At 41.5% G+C, this 17,397-nt stretch overlaps 1 protein-coding gene across 8 annotated transcripts in view; it reads right to left on the bottom strand.

Annotated features, from left to right (window-relative positions):
• Positions 1-1,334: 1,334 nt before the first annotated feature.
• LOC114879233 (homeotic protein antennapedia-like) overlaps positions 1,335-17,397 on the bottom strand; it is a 115,346-nt gene continuing 99,283 nt past the window's right edge. For 6 of the 8 annotated variants that reach the window (XM_029193993.2, XM_029194016.2, XM_029193984.2 and 3 more), the window contains exon 3: positions 6,142-14,531. In XM_029193993.2, the coding sequence (XP_029049826.1) occupies positions 14,278-14,531 (254 nt within the window). In that variant the 3' untranslated portion in view covers positions 6,142-14,277. Of the gene's footprint in view, positions 1,767-4,464; positions 4,734-6,141; positions 14,532-17,397 lie in introns of those variants that run through there. The other 2 variants (XR_003789885.2, XR_003789886.2) reach the window with 2 other exon arrangements.

The raw sequence follows: 17,397 nt of genomic DNA, 5'->3' as shown, positions 1-17,397 counted from the left end.
GAAAGCAAAACATTCATGCTTTTTCTTACAGCTATAAATCATTTCAATACAAGACTAACTATTGCAAAAATATTTGTATCAATTTTAACCAATACTATACTAATGATATTTTTTAAAATAAAGAATTGTTAGAAATTGAATGTAATTGTGTTTTACAATTTAACCCCTTACGATTTAAGTATTTTTTTCTTACATTCCAACCGAACTATAATAAATTAATTAACGGAAATATGAAAATTTGTGTTACATTAGGAACTTAACCTATGAACACTTCAGCACATAGCTATCAGAGTATTAAAAATCATCATTATCCTTCATCATACTAATTTACGAGATGAAACTACCCCAGGATTGATCAAAATACCCTCTTACACCCCTTAGAACAAAATCCGCCCCAAGATTCAATTCCAAACCCAAGTTACCTGTGCCGATCCAAGATATCCGCGCTGCCCATCGTCTGCTGTTCGCTTCTAGGAACGATGAGATCGTTGAAAAATCGTCGAACCCTTTGGGTTCTGGTGTTCCTAAAAGGGGCCCGATGTCGCGAATCAAACAATACCTCAGAAATTTAAGAGAAACACGTTCTTTTGACGCGTTGTGCAAAAAATCGATCGGTCGTATCCGCGGTTCGACTACGAAGAGGGCAGCACCTCACCGTGCAATTTCACGTCGGCGGGGCAACCATCGATGGCCGCGTTTTTGTTGTACTTGTTCTCTGTTTTTTTTTTACTTTTTTCCCTTTTTTTTGGGTTCGTTCGCCCCTCTATTCTCTCGTAGTTGGCAGATTAGGCTAATGCGATGGACCAGATGAGATATGGGCCAACGAATCGGAGCACGGTGCTGGCAGGGCAGGGGCGTGACTGTACCCTGGAAACGGTCGTGCCCCGGGCCACAGTCACGACGTGAACTAAGTGCTGGGTGGAGCCCCGTCTAGGCACTACCTACTCGATGGAACCATCATCCTCTCCCTCGAATGTCACGACACGGGGCAACCTAATGGCTGCCAGCCACCTCGAAAACGGCGCCAGTTTTGAAAGGTTCTCGCGACGATTCCTGTTTCTAGCTTCCATTTGGTTTCAGTTTCCACAAGGTGTTTGCAGTGATCCGCGTACTATTTGCTTCCAGTGAGATCAAGAGTGCGGTGAACACCTGCATATAAGTGTTGGAGATGAATTTTGGAAAATGATAATTTCATTTGTAGAGTCGTAGCTTAATTAATATGATTGATGGAAACCTAATGGTCAATGGAGACGTTGATTGGTACGTGGTGACAGTGTTGGTAAATGGAGAACAATTTCTTTCTTAGATATCTGCAAAACTTTTTAATGTATTTTAGCATATGTTAGTATGAATTGCTTGTAGCAACAAAATAGTACATTTGTGTTGGATATGGTACTAACTTAACACTTAATTGTCGACAATGTTGTTATCATGCTGATAATTTTTGTTAATTATCATAAACTATAGCTATGATAAATTCATCGAATATATGTCTACTTATTCAACTCGTATTTTCACTTTATCCAACACTGTTCCAGAACATCAGTTTTTATAAATAATTAGTGTTCAATAGAGTAACTGTTTCCATTTTATCCAACACACTTTTTAAAGGCCACACCCTTAACCACTTTGCTTCAGCAACTTGCTTGCTTTCCAGATTGATCCAAAATTTGAAGCTCACAGTTGAATCTTCATTCCACCCCTAATCATCGTCATCAGTCATTAAGCCAAAATGTTGAACTCGTTGAATTTCCAAAACGCATCACCTGAAACAATTAAAATACTCGTCAGTCAAATTGTCTTAGCATATATTAACATATTGTTAGCGGTGGTATTGGAACTTTTCAATTATGGTTTTGGTGGTCAGGAAAAAATTGAGAACCGCTGTTCTAACGAAAAGAGGCAATCATTAAACTTCATGTTAAATAAAAAATTAACGAAACACAGACATTCCCTGTACCATGACGTCTCTTTTAGAAACAGAAATCGTGACTAAAGAAAAAAAAGGAGGCGATGCATTAGTAGCTCGTACAAGCAGTTTTCAGTTGATCGGACTTCACCGGGTATTTTTTACATGTGTTTGCCCGTTTCAATTCCCCGTTCGAACCCGCTCCTCATCCATCTGCCTACCGATATATTCGTTCGTGGGCATATCTCCCGGCCACTTTTCAATTTCGTTCGACGAATTTCCACTTCCTGTTCCACCTTTCTACCAACTGTACACATCCAATCTTCGAAATCATAAATCTGTGTGCTTTTTACTTAAATAACCCATTAATACTCAAAGTTGCGTACTATCTGTTTAAGGATCGACGATTTAGCACGCGATACCGAGTGAGCGACAGTAAAGGTATTATGCTATCTTGAATATCTTTGGGAAGCAAGGTCATCTCGGAGTATCTCATCAAACGTCCACGGTGGAGGGTCAAGGAGGATGGGGTTGAAAGCTGAACGAGGCGAAATTTCCAACGTGCCACGGACTCGACTAACCCGTCTCTCCGCCTTTCTCCAGGGAATACTACAGCAGTGTCATCGGAATATACGGCTAATTGCGAGGATGTTTTGTTTGCCTGTCGGAACCCGAGACCATCTCCCCTTACAAGCTTTTGCATTTAGCCTTTCCGTATCGACGACGCGTACAGAGCACGAAACTCCGCGAAGCCGGGGGTGGCTTCCTCGTCAACCACCCTTCTACTGTTAACTTTGCTTTAACGGTATAATAGGATACCCAGGGCACGGTGAAAGTTGCTTTTCCAACAAAATCCGGGATGATTCTGACCTAAGAACCTTACACGACGGTTAGGACTGTTACTCTATGCCCCGATGGCATCGAGTTTCTCAGCTTCTGATAAACAAATTTTACTGTAATTTCTCGCTGCTTTGCCGAGGGACGCCGATTGATTTGTTAATTAAGTCGTGGAAATAGTTTCGCAGGCGCGCACGCGACAGGACGTATTAATCGTCGAACATCGGAGGTCATATATTGTTTGTGACGCTTTAGACACGAACATTGATTGCGAGAGAGACGCCGGCGTCGCTCGGTGGTTTGCGGAGGAGAGACGGTGTGCTGCTCGGCCAGGAGGACGAGGGTGTCCCGGGGGAGGACGGAAGTAGAGGGAGCGGCGATATTATTGATTTATGTCCCGTTCTACGTTATGTATTCTAGCTTTTCCTCTCTACAATGACACCGAATGATGCCCGACCGAGGTACAAGGTTTTCCTCGATTTCGGCTGCGACTTCGAATACTTTGACGATGGTCCAACCCTATAATCCGCTTCGCTAAAGTTCTAGTAGACCAGACGTTATACTGAGTATATTCAAATACATTTTATAGATTTTCAAAGTCAAGTTTGTCAATCTCAAATACAACCGCAAATATCAGAGAAAATATAATGAGTCCAAAATCCTTGCCTCTATTTGATCAATTTTCAAAATGATAAGAATCATAGCAAAATGATCATAGTCGTCACAAAACAACCATGAATCCTGTACAACAGGATTATCACTCGATTCGAGGGTAATAAATCAAAATTGACCATCAGCAGAGCCGGAAGCGCAACAGTGGCCATCGAAAATCCTGTTCATCGAGCAAGACGAACAACTATCCCCGATGATATCAATTATCTTCGATACGAGTTACAGTTACTAGCCACGAAGCGGTGTACAGGGTGGAAGGTAGGTTGACGCGAAGTTGTGCGTGCCGGAAGTCGGGGTGGGCGCAGAGAACACGAAGACAGGGGGGGGGGGGAGGGGGGCAAAGAGGGTGGTCAGAGATCAAGAGAGAGAGATCAGCGTGCGGGAAGCGCCGAAAATTGATGTATTCCCTATGCAAAACAGCAGTAGCCACGGCGCTAGACGGGTAGCTTGGACAGCACGCAACCGAGAATCCTCTATGGCCCCGGTGTCTCTCTCGTTCTCTGCCCTTCGTCTCTCTCTCTTTCTCGCCGACTCGTCCGTCTCGCCTTCTACCACCATCACCGACTCCGTCACCTACGTCCTGAACAGAATCGAGAGCGGTATAGGAGCAATTAACACTCTATTAACACTAACGACGCTCATACATAACAACGGTGCCGCTGGGATTGAATTTATGGTCTGTTAATGGGGGTTACTTTATGCGTTATGCAGTCGTACCGCGTCACCGGCGACAAACGGCGCTCGCGTAAATTTTGCACCGAATCAGCGCTAACGGATTCTTACGTACGCTACAGGGAAGACGCGCGGAATATAATCGCATGGATTACTGTGGAGGTTACCGATGGCTGGTGTGTCAAATTTTTGCAAAACTGAAAACGAGAAACACTAATGGTCTTAATTATCATCTAATGGTGTAATTGTTACATAATTCCCATTCGATAGCCAGGATTCATTGAAAGAAACGAAAGAGAAGAAAGAAGGAAACAGGTGTACGCGCGATTTCTCTAGGGCGTAACGCGAGTAAACAAGAAAGTTAGGGGGCTCACCGTTCGTCGAGTGCAACGAAGTCGAGTGCCAAAGTTCATCGTGAGATCCTGCCCTCCTCACGGCTAAAGGAGACGCGGCAAGGCCGGTAAAGTGATAAAGCGGCCATAAATTCTGACCGCCATCCTCCCACCGAGCCCCTCTCTAACCTGCCAGCTAGCTCTCTGCTCTGTCTCTCGTTCTCTTGCTTCCTTTCGTCTTCCCTTGTCTTCCTTCCTCTTCCGTTCACCTTATTTCACCTCGTCCCTCATCTTCAACAACCTGGATGCACCTGCAACAACGAAATTGGCAAAGGTCAGCGCGGGTTTCGAAGCTTTAGATCGGTGGATGGTTTTGATACTCACTGGTTGATAATTCTGCTGGATGCTCATGAAAAATGTTCATCTGTTTAATGAAAGGATTGAAAACTGTTGAGTTGTCCATGCGAGATTGACCCATAAGAACTATGAACTTAATACAAATTGCGTTTGAGGCTACAGAACAACTCAATCGAAAATTGAACCTCGAGAATTAATGTCCTAATATTAGGTCTTTACTCCAGAAAGTCTCAGGATTTTTTTTTGAGAATCTTCTTACCTGATGAATTATTCAACGAAACAGTGTCGACCACGTGATTGTATTTCGAAGGGTGTCTAATCGTGTCCCAGGATCATTCCCGTAAAAAATTTCAACTGTAAACTCTACTATTCATTTCCAAACAACTCATGGGCTCGACTGAGACGTTCTCATCTAAATCTTCCGATCTTTTATTTTGTATCTAAGAGAATCGGTTGAAATGTAACCCCTATTTAACCCCTTGCCTTACAATGTTGAGCCACAGTTATGGTGACGATCAGGGTTCAAATAAGAAATCCTTAGTGACAGAAGGCAAATCTGCAGACAAGAATCTTTCACCAGAAGAAAATTGTTTCATGGGACAAAGGAATCGCAGCTAGGAATGGGAAGTCAAAGCGTGAACGGAAATTAGGTCAGTCAGGAACGCATAGAATTCCACGCGGACGCGGAGAATGGAGACGTCCCGGTCGAGAAGAAACCGTTGCCTGCAGGTAGTTTGGTGAAATGTCGAAATCCAATATCGCAGCGTAGCCAGGCATACCAACTGCCTAGAAGCTAGGCACACGGTATGTTCGTTGCAGCGCAGGGGCGAACAGACAGAAATCCCAATAAATCATCCCGTCACGAGCCGTGAGCCAAGGCGGAGCCTCTTGCCTCGTATTAGCCAATAATAATCCTCTCCGAGGTGGAGGCCATCTTGGATTATACAATGGTTCCTTCCGCCACAATTCGTATAAATGCAACCTTCGGGTTACCGGACAACCTTTCCTGAAGGGTCCCAGTGGCGTACCGACCGCGATATTTTTCGGTCGACCGTGAAAATGCATCGACCGTTCCTCTGAATCGATGTCATTCTCGACGTTTGTTTACCCGAGATCGGGGTCGATACGACCCTTACAAATCGATCCGACAATTAACTTAATAAAATAAATATTTCTACGATAATGAATAAACTTGAAAACCTAAAAAGAAAGAAACACTTTAGATGGATTGAATAAACCCTCAGACCAGTCCACATGAGTGATCGATAAAGTTTGATCAGACACGGAGACGAAATGTTGAGAAGAATGTATTTTATACATCCGGTTCGTCAATTGTTCGCATCGATCTTGACACTCGATTCGTTTTCATATTCAACCACAATTTATTTCTCGTTTTCAAACACAGCTATTATAATTAATATAATTATTATTATTAATATGGACAGACTCTTATATAATATAATACAATACGGTTTAGACTTGTCGACATGATAGCGTTATAATACTATTATCGTTTTTTCCCATCGTCATCGTCATTGTCTTTGTCGTCGTCGTCATTACTCATAATACATAGCTCAATCGCGGTGCATATCGTTTGTCATTGCAAATATCGTATCGTTATTATCCTAAATCGTCATCATCGTCGCCATCATTATCATCATCATCATGATCGTTTGCTGACATACTTCATTTTCTTTTTCTCCTCATGTGTACATTTAGTTTACATAATGCGGGACACTACAAAATAATTATATACGTTTATCATAATTCGTAATACTATTATATTTATATTTATATTTCATATTTATATTTATTTATATAGATTCATTTATTTATATCTTCTGTTTCCGCTTATATACTTCGGTTAAGTGGTGTGTGTAGCCTACGTCATTTTTCGACCTGGCTAGGCACACCTCTATCTAAACGTGTTACTTCTTTTTTTCTTTTTCTTCATTCTTCCGCATCGCGTAACCGCTTTGAACGAATGTGTTCTTGTATCCGGTCTTTGTGTGTGTGTGAAGGGATGTTCCACCGGTTCGGCCGGGGGCAATGTGTTCACGTAGCACTGATGACTTGAGTGTACAACCAAAATAGGGTGGAAAAAAGTGAATTTGAACTTCTTAGTAACTTGGGTCAAAAATTTTCAAAATCGAATTTATCAATGCGTAAAAAATAAGAAAGTAGAAGTACTAAATAAATAAATAAATAAATAAATAATCAGGTTAAAAACCTAATTTTAATCACAAGTACTACGTATTGGTGACGACAACGTTGCGGCTCTTAATAAATATTGTCATCCTTTTATTCTATCTTCTCGTCACGGTTACAGGACAATCGAACCTCTTACATAAGGGTCGAAATCGTCCCTAAGCGACGATTTTTTGTTCGTATATTATTACAGTACCGTATCAATAAATAGTAATTAATTAATTCTCTGCTACCGTTACTTTGTAATCTTCTTTTAGTCTATTAAACAGGTACCTACTTTACCTACGCGGTATCGTATACAGCGGTCGCGGTTCGCGATTCGATGCCGCGACGTCAGACGTCGCCTTTCACATTGCCCCGCCGATAAAAAAAACTTTCCACGCTATTTTGAGGCAATTATTTACAATGCTTCCTCTCCTGTAACAGCGCAATCCGTGGCGCGAGACATTCATTTTTCAAGGAAAATGGTAGCAAATTTTAAATAAGTACTATTGTTTCCGACCCGATAGAATTTCTAAAGTACAAAGTACATATTCTTGGTTTCGAATTTACAAACTCATTACAATAAACGAACTATAAGGATGCGTTATTGTAGGGTATCAGTCTTCACAGAGGCGGAACATTATCTAATTGTAAGAAACTCTTGTCGAATTTGAAGAAGTGTGTGTAACAATGACGACTGCACTTTGAAAAAGCAATTTACGCTGGTGTATTTACAAATGCAACGGATGTGCAATGACCGGACGATTTAACGCTACACCTAAACAAAGGAGGCTTTCGGATACTGCTTTCTTCCTTTTATGTAAATGATACTACGCGAAAACATGAGTGTTTCTATGTATGTCTCAGACGGAAGAGATCGTTTTCAAAAACAAAACCAATCAAAAATAGTGAACAAAGTTACGTATGGACATTGCGGCACCTGTGACCTTATTAAACGTATAGCAAAATTTTCTTCCATTCTATCGATATGAAATTGTAGATCGTTTTTAATCCTTTTTGCTCACTTTTTAATATATATCTTCTTTCGTATTGTAAAAAAGACGGCTAATCGACTTGTAGGACATAATGGAGATTTTTAAGTTACAGTATTCCGAGCGATGGATGATCGCGTTGACTGAAAGTAGAGAGGCGATGGACTACTGTTCCTTTCTTCTTCTTTTCTTTACGTATTTAGGTAAGATATACAGTACCTAGAAAGGTGTATACGAAACTAGCGACACCTGTCTGGAGAGTGACAGGCAGTCAGGAACTCTTCGGCGCATGGGCGTGCGAGGACGTGGTTTTATTGTTTGCCAATTATGACATATGTTAATTTACACAATTGGTATTCTGGTAGACTGTCAGAGACATGAATCAACCTGGCAAGTGCATTAAAACAGCATATAAATTAATAAATATTCATAAAGAGGGTTTCCCCATCTGCAGAGATCATTTTTATTAGGACTTACTATCGTGTTTAATGTAGATTTCATAAGTGGTGTTTGCGAGCTCCCCAAATAGACACATTGACTATATACATGATCGCAAACCCCACGAATGTTTTAATTATTTAATTGCGCGTTACCCATTTTATCATTTGTGGTGAATTAGATTAGATTAAATGTCTTTTACTTCTTTTTTGTAACCACCGTCCCCGCCCGCTGCAACCGACATGCCCGTTTCCTTAATTCTATTTAATTATCATCTTAAGACTTAGGCTTTAGTCGTAAACCTTATCGATTAAACGCTATCTTAGTGACTCACTTCGTACATACGCACTATTGTTCTTGTTGTTCACTTCCCTCTTTCTCTTAAACAATTCCACTTCCTCTCTTCGTCGCTTTTAACTCTACATACAATCACGTTACTCGCTTGTCCACTTTTGCTTTTGTTTCTCTTTTCAAATTACGTATATATCCGTAAATTTTTACGCGACTATATAAGAGTAAAGATAAAATATATAATTTTGCATTTTACACATTCCAGTTCACGCTAGGAATTTCCTCTTTTTTTATTTTCCCTCGTCAGTTTCACCGCATTTATACACATATATATTTACTCTATATTAGTAGTAGCTCGCTATCCAATGGATACAAAAATTTCTTTTTTTTCATTTTAAGCTAGAATTGGTGTTCACGGCGATCGCTCGCGGTTCGAAACTTTTCTCCTCGTGGTTAGCCACGCGATTATTGCACAATTAATTTTTTTTTCTTCGTGTGTTATGAACGATTGCTAGTAAGAGAAATACCGATGATAAATTCACTAGTCGCGATCGAATGAATTTCTCGCTTTATGCGTAATAAATTGAACCTTGAATCGGTGAAAAATCATCGAGATCGATTTGCACTTTCTACCGAGAACGTGCGTGCTACACGAATTGAGACATAACAATGTGAACGCCCTTTTACCAATTGGTCAAACACATTCAGCTACAGTCACTGAGTTATAGCCTAACTGGAGTGTGAATTAAAGGCAGACTGAGTTGTTCAAGAAGGATAGTTATACTTAAACCTAGTCCACAACTACATATAGAAACAGAATTGCACAAAGAACTGAACTAAGAATGGGGCTCTCCCTAGGGACCCCTAGGTCAGCGCTGTCCAAGAGCATGCCCTGGCGGCAATGATTTGCACTAGTGGCAATGGAATTCAAGAAATGTTGAAAGATGTTACCGTTTCTGACATCACTATCCTGTGAGCCGCTTTGAATCAGGGCAACTTATAGACAGGCTTATCCTTAACTTCACACTTCAGTTAGATTAAAGCTCAATGATCAAACATTTGACAGAGATTAATGCTACCAACCCTTAGTGGTCAGGAAAAGTGTCTGGAAAATAGTTTGTCAGACAGGCATTTATGCGTGAAATTTTGCTCGCACTGTGGACCCCAGTTTGTGTCGTAACGGGTCGGTAGTGTGATGCAAGGCCAATAAATACTTCCTTTGTCTCGAAAGCCGCACCCTACGCCTCGGTATATCTGGCCTACATAGATGGTATCGCTGATTAATGTAGCCAGAATATTAACGCGTGCGTTGCTTACCAACCGCAAACCATGCAAAAATAGGAAATCACCGAATCGTGTGAGGTGAATCGATGTATTGTGATCTTTATAAATCGTGATCGATATTTCAAGGGCCTTGATTCTAGACGAGAATAAGAGAAAGCTTACTAATCAACGCGATACGTAATCTAGATCTCTGAATGGAAGGAACAAGAAGGAATTAATTTTGCATTGACAGACAGAGCCGTTGACGGGGAAACGTGGAACTAAAAATGCTCATGGTTGACAGTTCGATGAATGTGCGATGGAGATATGAAAATCAAGGTACATTCCGTTTGTTTAACACTTACACGGCTGTCAATGGGTCTTTTTAGATACAGAAATCAATCGTTTCTCATTAATTTTCATTTTTACTTTTGTATGGTGCCAAACGACTGCTGTCCATGTAACTATTTCGGCGACAGTGGTGCAAGTGTTTATAACAAAATTAATCCTCAATTTTCATGAATTCTTGCCAAAGTGGTTTTCAATGTAAACGATAAGTCTTTTATGACTGAAACTATTTTCCGACTCAGTGTACGAATAAAAAAGATAAGTAGATCAAGACGAGGACCGATGATGGTTCGTTATTTATCGTCGGTGTTCCTCTTTCCTTGAAACTTTTACGAAAACCCATACCTACAGCGATGGCGAAGAAGCCCCTCGACGGGTTATCGAGCTTAATTGACGCCAATTTGCCCGAGCAATTTAGAATCACGACCCCTGACCGTAAACGTGCGGGTTTCGGGGCTTCCCTTCCTTACTCCCACTCGCCAAACAATAAAAAAAAGAAAAGAAAAAGAAGAACCGTTCACAAGAGACAGCGAGCGATCGTCGACGATCTTCCGTTTTTCACAGTTCGTTGCTTCTCGTGACAAAAAGTTATACATAAATAAATCTCTCGAGAAAGAAAGGCCGGCTGATGCTCAATCGATGCGCGTGCGCGAGCTGGACCATGTATTACGTATATCAGTTCCATATATGTTTCTCCCATTTTATTTATTTCTTTTTTTTTTATCTTTCCATGATCATTTTACTTCTTTGTTTATCTCTCGTTAATGTGAGAACGAGTCCAAAGAAAGTATTCCTCGGACCCGTGAGATCTTTAGATTCACTTCTTAATATACATATATATACCTATATAATTTTTTTTTATTTTTTTATTCATTTGTCTCTAAATACTTCATCTTCTCGTCGTAGTCATTCGTCGTCGTCCTCGTCTCTGTCGTCGTTTATACATAATTACGTATTCGTTAATTATCGTTTATTTACGTATATCGTAGATTGCGTGTATACAAGGTGTATAAACTAAATTACGTCGATCTATGAAGTTTTACAACACAGCACAAGAATTCGCCGCGGCAGTTGTCCGACGTGTCGGCCCTTACGGGAGGGGATGCGACGACGTCGGCGACCACGTGAGGATCGACGCGCGGCATCGTTGATCCGTCATCGAGATCGCGAGCTTCACTGATCGGGCCGACAGATGGTGCGCGTTTGTTCGCCGCTTGGCACCCTAAACGCATTCAAGTTACTTTTTTTAAGTATCTAAGGGAAAACAAGAACGGGGAATCACAGATTGACTAGTGATACGCGTTGGCACGTCCAGTACCATGGGAATTCCCTGGTGAAATTTAACTAAATGGAATGATTAAGAGTTAAACGATGAAGAAAATGGAGGGCAACTGTTCAATTTTTGAATTTAATTTCTCAACTCTACCTTATGATTACTTTTCATCTATTAAATTATGTGATACAATTTTATTATTATAGGTCACTAGTAACCCCCATGGCGCCACTTGCAAGTCGAGTACCAATCACCAGTGATCCCCATGGTATTCAACGCGTTAATTATGAAATTCTTAAGTAAAGGAAATTCAATTCATTAGTAGAAATTTAGCCATGAGAGTGTTAATAGAATAATGCTACGTCTCTAAATGAACCATTGTTTATAACAAATTCAGAGCAAGGAGAGATACCATAAATAGTGAAACAAAATTTTCTATAGAGAGTTTTACTCTGTGGAGCTAGTGTTAAGGTGCCAAGCGGTTTCATGCCGAAAGCATCCTATTCCAAAAATACGCTACGAATTACATCACTTGGTAACTTGGCCTGGTGTCGTGCGGAGCAGCAGTAAATTTTCAATGACCACTCGCTCGCAAGATTCCTCGGGTTTTGGTCGTTTGTATCGAGGATCTCTTTAACCGGGGTCGCCCCTTCTTTTTTTCTCTTGTTTCGTCATTGCTTTGAATATTTACAAGGAAACAGAAAAACGCAGCGAACACGGTTGCACGATTTCTTGGTTGCTGTTTCGAAACACAGCTTCGCGACACGGCTTACCTCAAAAGAAAAGGTACTTGAAACAATAATTACCAAGACAGACTATCAAAACATCGAAAGATTTTGATACGAATTATGAAATGCATTTTACTTCGGCAGAATGATAAATATTATATATACTGTGTACAAAAAATTAAATGGATAGTCCTTCTCTTTCGAGTAGCCGCGATACACTTTTGGTTTACGATAATACTCGCGCGAGCGTAATTATACAGCGATGCAATATACCCGTAATTTCGTAGCTGTACACTCGACGAGAACAAATTATAAGAGGGTCTTTCATTGACACGTTCTTCAGACAGTGTACATACACGTGATCAAGAAGAGAAAAAAAAAGAAGAGTGCCAAAAAATATGTGTACATCTGATCGGACACGAACATACACGAAAGTGTAATTATAAATATGAAAACTTTTTTGTTTTTGTTTTTTTTTTTTTTATAACTGACCTTGCGATGACACTGTGATGAAGAAATGTCAGGTGGGTTTTGACTTCTGCTCCGCCGAAGGCCTCCTCACTCCTGAAACACTGTGTGTCCTTTTCCCTTTCGTTCAGAGCACACTAACGGACAAGACAAGTTTTGTTCACAACTTTTCCCCGATTGGCCGAAACTGTTGGATCCGATCGATCACCAAACAAATCACTGGAATTTAAAGAATTGCATAGCACACACTAAGATTTCACTGGTTCCACGACAAAGTGATCGAATCTCGCTGAATTTTTTTCCTCGTCCATTTTTTTCCTTCCGCTGTTTTTCACTAATTAAATTAGATGTAGTGTGCAAGATTTTCACTTTTTTCTTTCCGTTTGCTCTTCCGGCAACGAAGAATCACACTTGGCACGTTCTTGATTCCTTAAGCAACCCTCTGGCTGAGCCACCGCGGTATTTGTCGAAATTAATAAAAATAAAAAAAAAAAAAATAAAGTAACTATCTAAACGATCGATCCTCTCTAAAGAACACTAAACCGTTTCTGATCTACTCGCTAAACAGAGACACGATGGACGATCGTCCTTCGTCCACTATTTTAAACTAACCGCTCTACGACTCTACGCGTGTACGACGTAAGAGAATAAATAATAAAACGCTTCCCTAAAGGTATATTTCTTCTTTTCCACGCGGTAAATATATATTCGTCGCACGATTTTCGCACTCGTTCGTTCATCATTCGCTCTGTCTCTCTGGTTCATTTTCGCTGCTCTTCTTCATACATATATATATGTATATAATATTTATATATTTATATATTTATATGTATATATGTATCACTTTACAAGCTTTCATTGGGCTCATTCATTCTCTACTTTACAATTAATTTTCAAACATCCGCGCTATAATTTTCATGGACGTGTATCCGCCATTTTAAAGTACGTATATATTTTTTTCTCTCTCACTCGCATTCTCTTTCTCTCTTTCTTTCTCTCATCCCTATCATTATAGGCTTTAGTACAATTACATTCGATTAAATGTAATAGAGGTTAACGCGGTTCTGATTAGCATGTGATCCAGTTTTCTTCCGATCTGATCCGATCCGATCCGTTCCTCCTGTCCGATTCCTTTCATCTTCGTTCCGTTTCCACGACATTACTGGTAGAAGATATCATGGATCTCTATAAATCTTCATTCGACTCGTTCGTGTGTGTCCCGTTCACATCTTCACTTCCGTGTTGTTCAATTAATTTTCGTCTCTACGCGTTATCCTTTGTCTTCTCAATTTTTTTGGTACGAGCAACTTGATTAACACGACAAAATAAGCGTCATTGCTGTATGTGGAGCAAGGGTGGTTTGGGTGGGGACTCGTTTTCGGATATTGCAGAGGTGGCATGGCGTGAGGGGGTGTGTATTATGGGGAGGAGGTAGTGCTGGAAACAAGGTATTAACGACCCTGAGAGAGATGAGACCTCTTTGGAAGTTCCACTCCTCGGGACTCTCTCAACCCTGTGGCGATGTCTGAGGCGAGATCTCGGTGTCACCGTCGCCCGAGCCTGGTTCACCCTTCGTCTTGTTCTCCTTCTTCCATTTCATCCGTCTGTTTTGGAACCAGATTTTGATTTGTCGCTCCGTCAGACAGAGCGCGTGCGCGATTTCGATGCGTCGCCGCCTGGTGAGATATCGGTTGAAATGGAACTCCTTCTCCAGCTCGAGGGTCTGGTATCGGGTGTACGTTTGTCGACCTCGTTTCCTCTCTGAAACACGGAAACCAGTAACGTTCCTCGTTAGTTTCGCGTTTCCAGTCGGTTTTTTTTTCTATGTCTACTTGATACTGGATCTGATACTACTTCTGGTACAACGCAAAGTTTTAAGGTTAAGATATGGTCGCTAATTAACAGCGCTACGAATTTAATTTAATCTTTGGATCAATAACTAAGATGTCCATGGTTGCTTTATAATCGTAGTATCTGAATAGCCGTGGCAAACTAATTACTAAATACCGAGATATGTATATCATAGGGACCAAAGCGACGACAGCGCCATGGCGAAGCGATGCAACGCGACGCAAGACGTTTCGTTAGTCTACGTACGGCCTCCTTGAACCTGCTATCCGAGATATTTAATGAACGCCGTGTGCAACCTGCTTCGGCACGCGGTTGAGGTTTTTACAGGGCTTCGTTTGAAACAAAAATACCTGCTCAGCGAAGAAAAAAGCTCGACCGCCAGTTCGTAGGCGCAGTTCCGTGTATGATAGATACCTTACAGATATCCGTGACATGATCTGCGCTCGGTGTGGCGGTACACGAATCCCGAACAAGAATATTAATTGTACTTGCCGAGGGAGCAACGAAGAAAGGGAGAAACACGAACGGATAGAGAACCACAGCTGGACTCGACGTGCGAGTATTTCTGTCTCCTTCTCTCTTTCTCTCAGCAGGCATAATATCAAAGGGTTAGGTTAGCTGTTGCCACACGAGCGCAAGAGGGCAAAACGAGAATATTTCAAAGTGGTACGAGGGAAGGAAAAAAAGGAAGAGCAAGGAAAGAGGAGGAGACAGAAGCGGAGGAGGAGGAGGAGGAGGAGGAGGAGGAGGAAGAGGAGGAGGAGAAGAAGAAGAAAACTCCTTGGTGAGCATTCGAGGCAAACGCCGCCCGTCGCGCTGTCGGCCGATGAAGACGGATGGCGACTCTGCTTCCAGACAGAGAAAGAAAATTCTTGGAGGGCTCTGCATCGTTCAGCTGGACGAAGACGGAGGTTCGAAGGAAGGAGAGAAACTCTGGGAACATGCTCTCTCTTGTTCCCTCCCTCGGGCTACGCTCTCAAATTAACAACATACCAATCTCTAGCGTTTTCTTATAAGTTTTAACCATTTTGCTAGCTTCCCTCTGATTCCTCTTAGCCACTGAACAATTATTTTCTATTCCTACCTCGTACTTCTTCGTCTTTCTAAGTTGTTAAAATATACGTGTAACAATAATTACTCGAGATACCATCATTCTAAGTTAACCAACAAGCTAGCACCCAAAATACATCGACAACGTTTGCCAGAAAATTGGAGTCCTAGTCAGTCGATCAAAGGATGCTCGGGATAAACATAGATCTTGGATTTCATCAAAGAAGCCCATGAGTCGTCTCATGCACATGCTTTCACGTGGATAGCCGGCTTATTAATGTTCATTCGTCAGCCGGTTAATGAAGGTACCCCGTGAAGACAGTTTACATCCTGGCCCAGAAGATCATCAAAGCCTTCATGGAATAATAAAACGGCTTGAAGTCACGCTCGACATACCCTGTACCGATTAGTCGATGCCTATTTACCGATAACAGCCTTAATACCTAATTATAATTCCTGCGACACTTGTATCAATGGAAATGATAAATAAGAAGTGCAATTTAGCAGAACAACTCTCAACCGGCTGGGTCAAAGAGATTCTTAATAATCATCTGACTTCAAAAGCGGTGACTGAACATTAAATAAATTATTTATCAAATACTAGCAAGAGGTTACTAACATAGACACATCATCCTCAGAATGGCGAATGTAGCACAAATAAATGTTGCCACAATAAAGGCACCGCATAGTAGATAGTAAAGAAACAATATCAGATAGAATCCTAGTCGTATTCAGAAGTCCTTGAGACGGTGTGAAAGCATTATCTACCTGCACAATCTCTAGCAAATTAATCACCGCTATGCACTACGAGCACTACAAAGAATTTAATGGCGTTTTCATTGTGCGAACACGTCGTGGGAAACACGACGTGCTGAGGGTACGAGATGTTTTTTCCCGCCAAACGCCAGTTGGCGGGAACAGCTGAAACAACTATGTTCCAGGGATCAAAGGACATTTTAGAAATGTAACATAGATGGCTTAAGTTCATCAAAAGAGATATTCATATTCCCAGTGTCTTGGAGCGATTTTTAAATATACCTGAATATCTACCCTACGAGAAGATGCATGCCTTTCTTTCCGCGATTGAAGGATGCGTTCATCCATCGAAGGATGGACACTTGCGGGGCGTGTCGAACAGGTCGATAACAAGAAAAGCTAGCCAGAAACCTTCGGTTTATGCTGAAGCTTGGTTCTCTGATCCTGGCGTATAGCCGTTGCTCTCGCGGACGGAGGTGACTTTAAACGCGGGGCAATAAATTAACGGCGTTGGGTTACGCAAGGATCAAATGTCCCCTGGAGTATGGCCGAGAGATTTATGGGTCTGCCTTCACTGGCGCAGCATGAACAGAACAGAACAGAACAGAACAGAACAGAACAGAACAGAACAGAACAGAACAGAACAGAACAGAACAGAACAGAACAGAACAGAACAGAACAGAACAGAACAGAACACAACCGTACGGCTTATTATAGGCTAGTTGCTCCGCTTCACTCTGCTTCACCTTCAAGTCGATGGTGGACTGGTCTTTCAGACCCGCCGCAGGATACATGCAGGACTTTTCAGACGAGCCAGCCTAGCTAGCCGGATGTTGTAACTCGCTAATAAGGCGCGGCCACCACTCGCTGCCCAATTAAGCTAAGCTTTACGTGGCCACCTTAAGGCCAGGCCTTGAAACGCTCTTCGATTAGATACCCTAGATATCCCATTAATTTTATCCGTTCACCC

This window comes from Osmia bicornis, chromosome 2, assembly GCF_907164935.1.
Source record: "Osmia bicornis bicornis chromosome 2, iOsmBic2.1, whole genome shotgun sequence".
Lineage (NCBI taxonomy): Eukaryota > Metazoa > Arthropoda > Insecta > Hymenoptera > Megachilidae > Osmia > Osmia bicornis.
The sequence above is the reverse complement of the archived record's forward strand: the minus strand, read 5'-3'. Positions and strand labels throughout refer to the sequence as shown.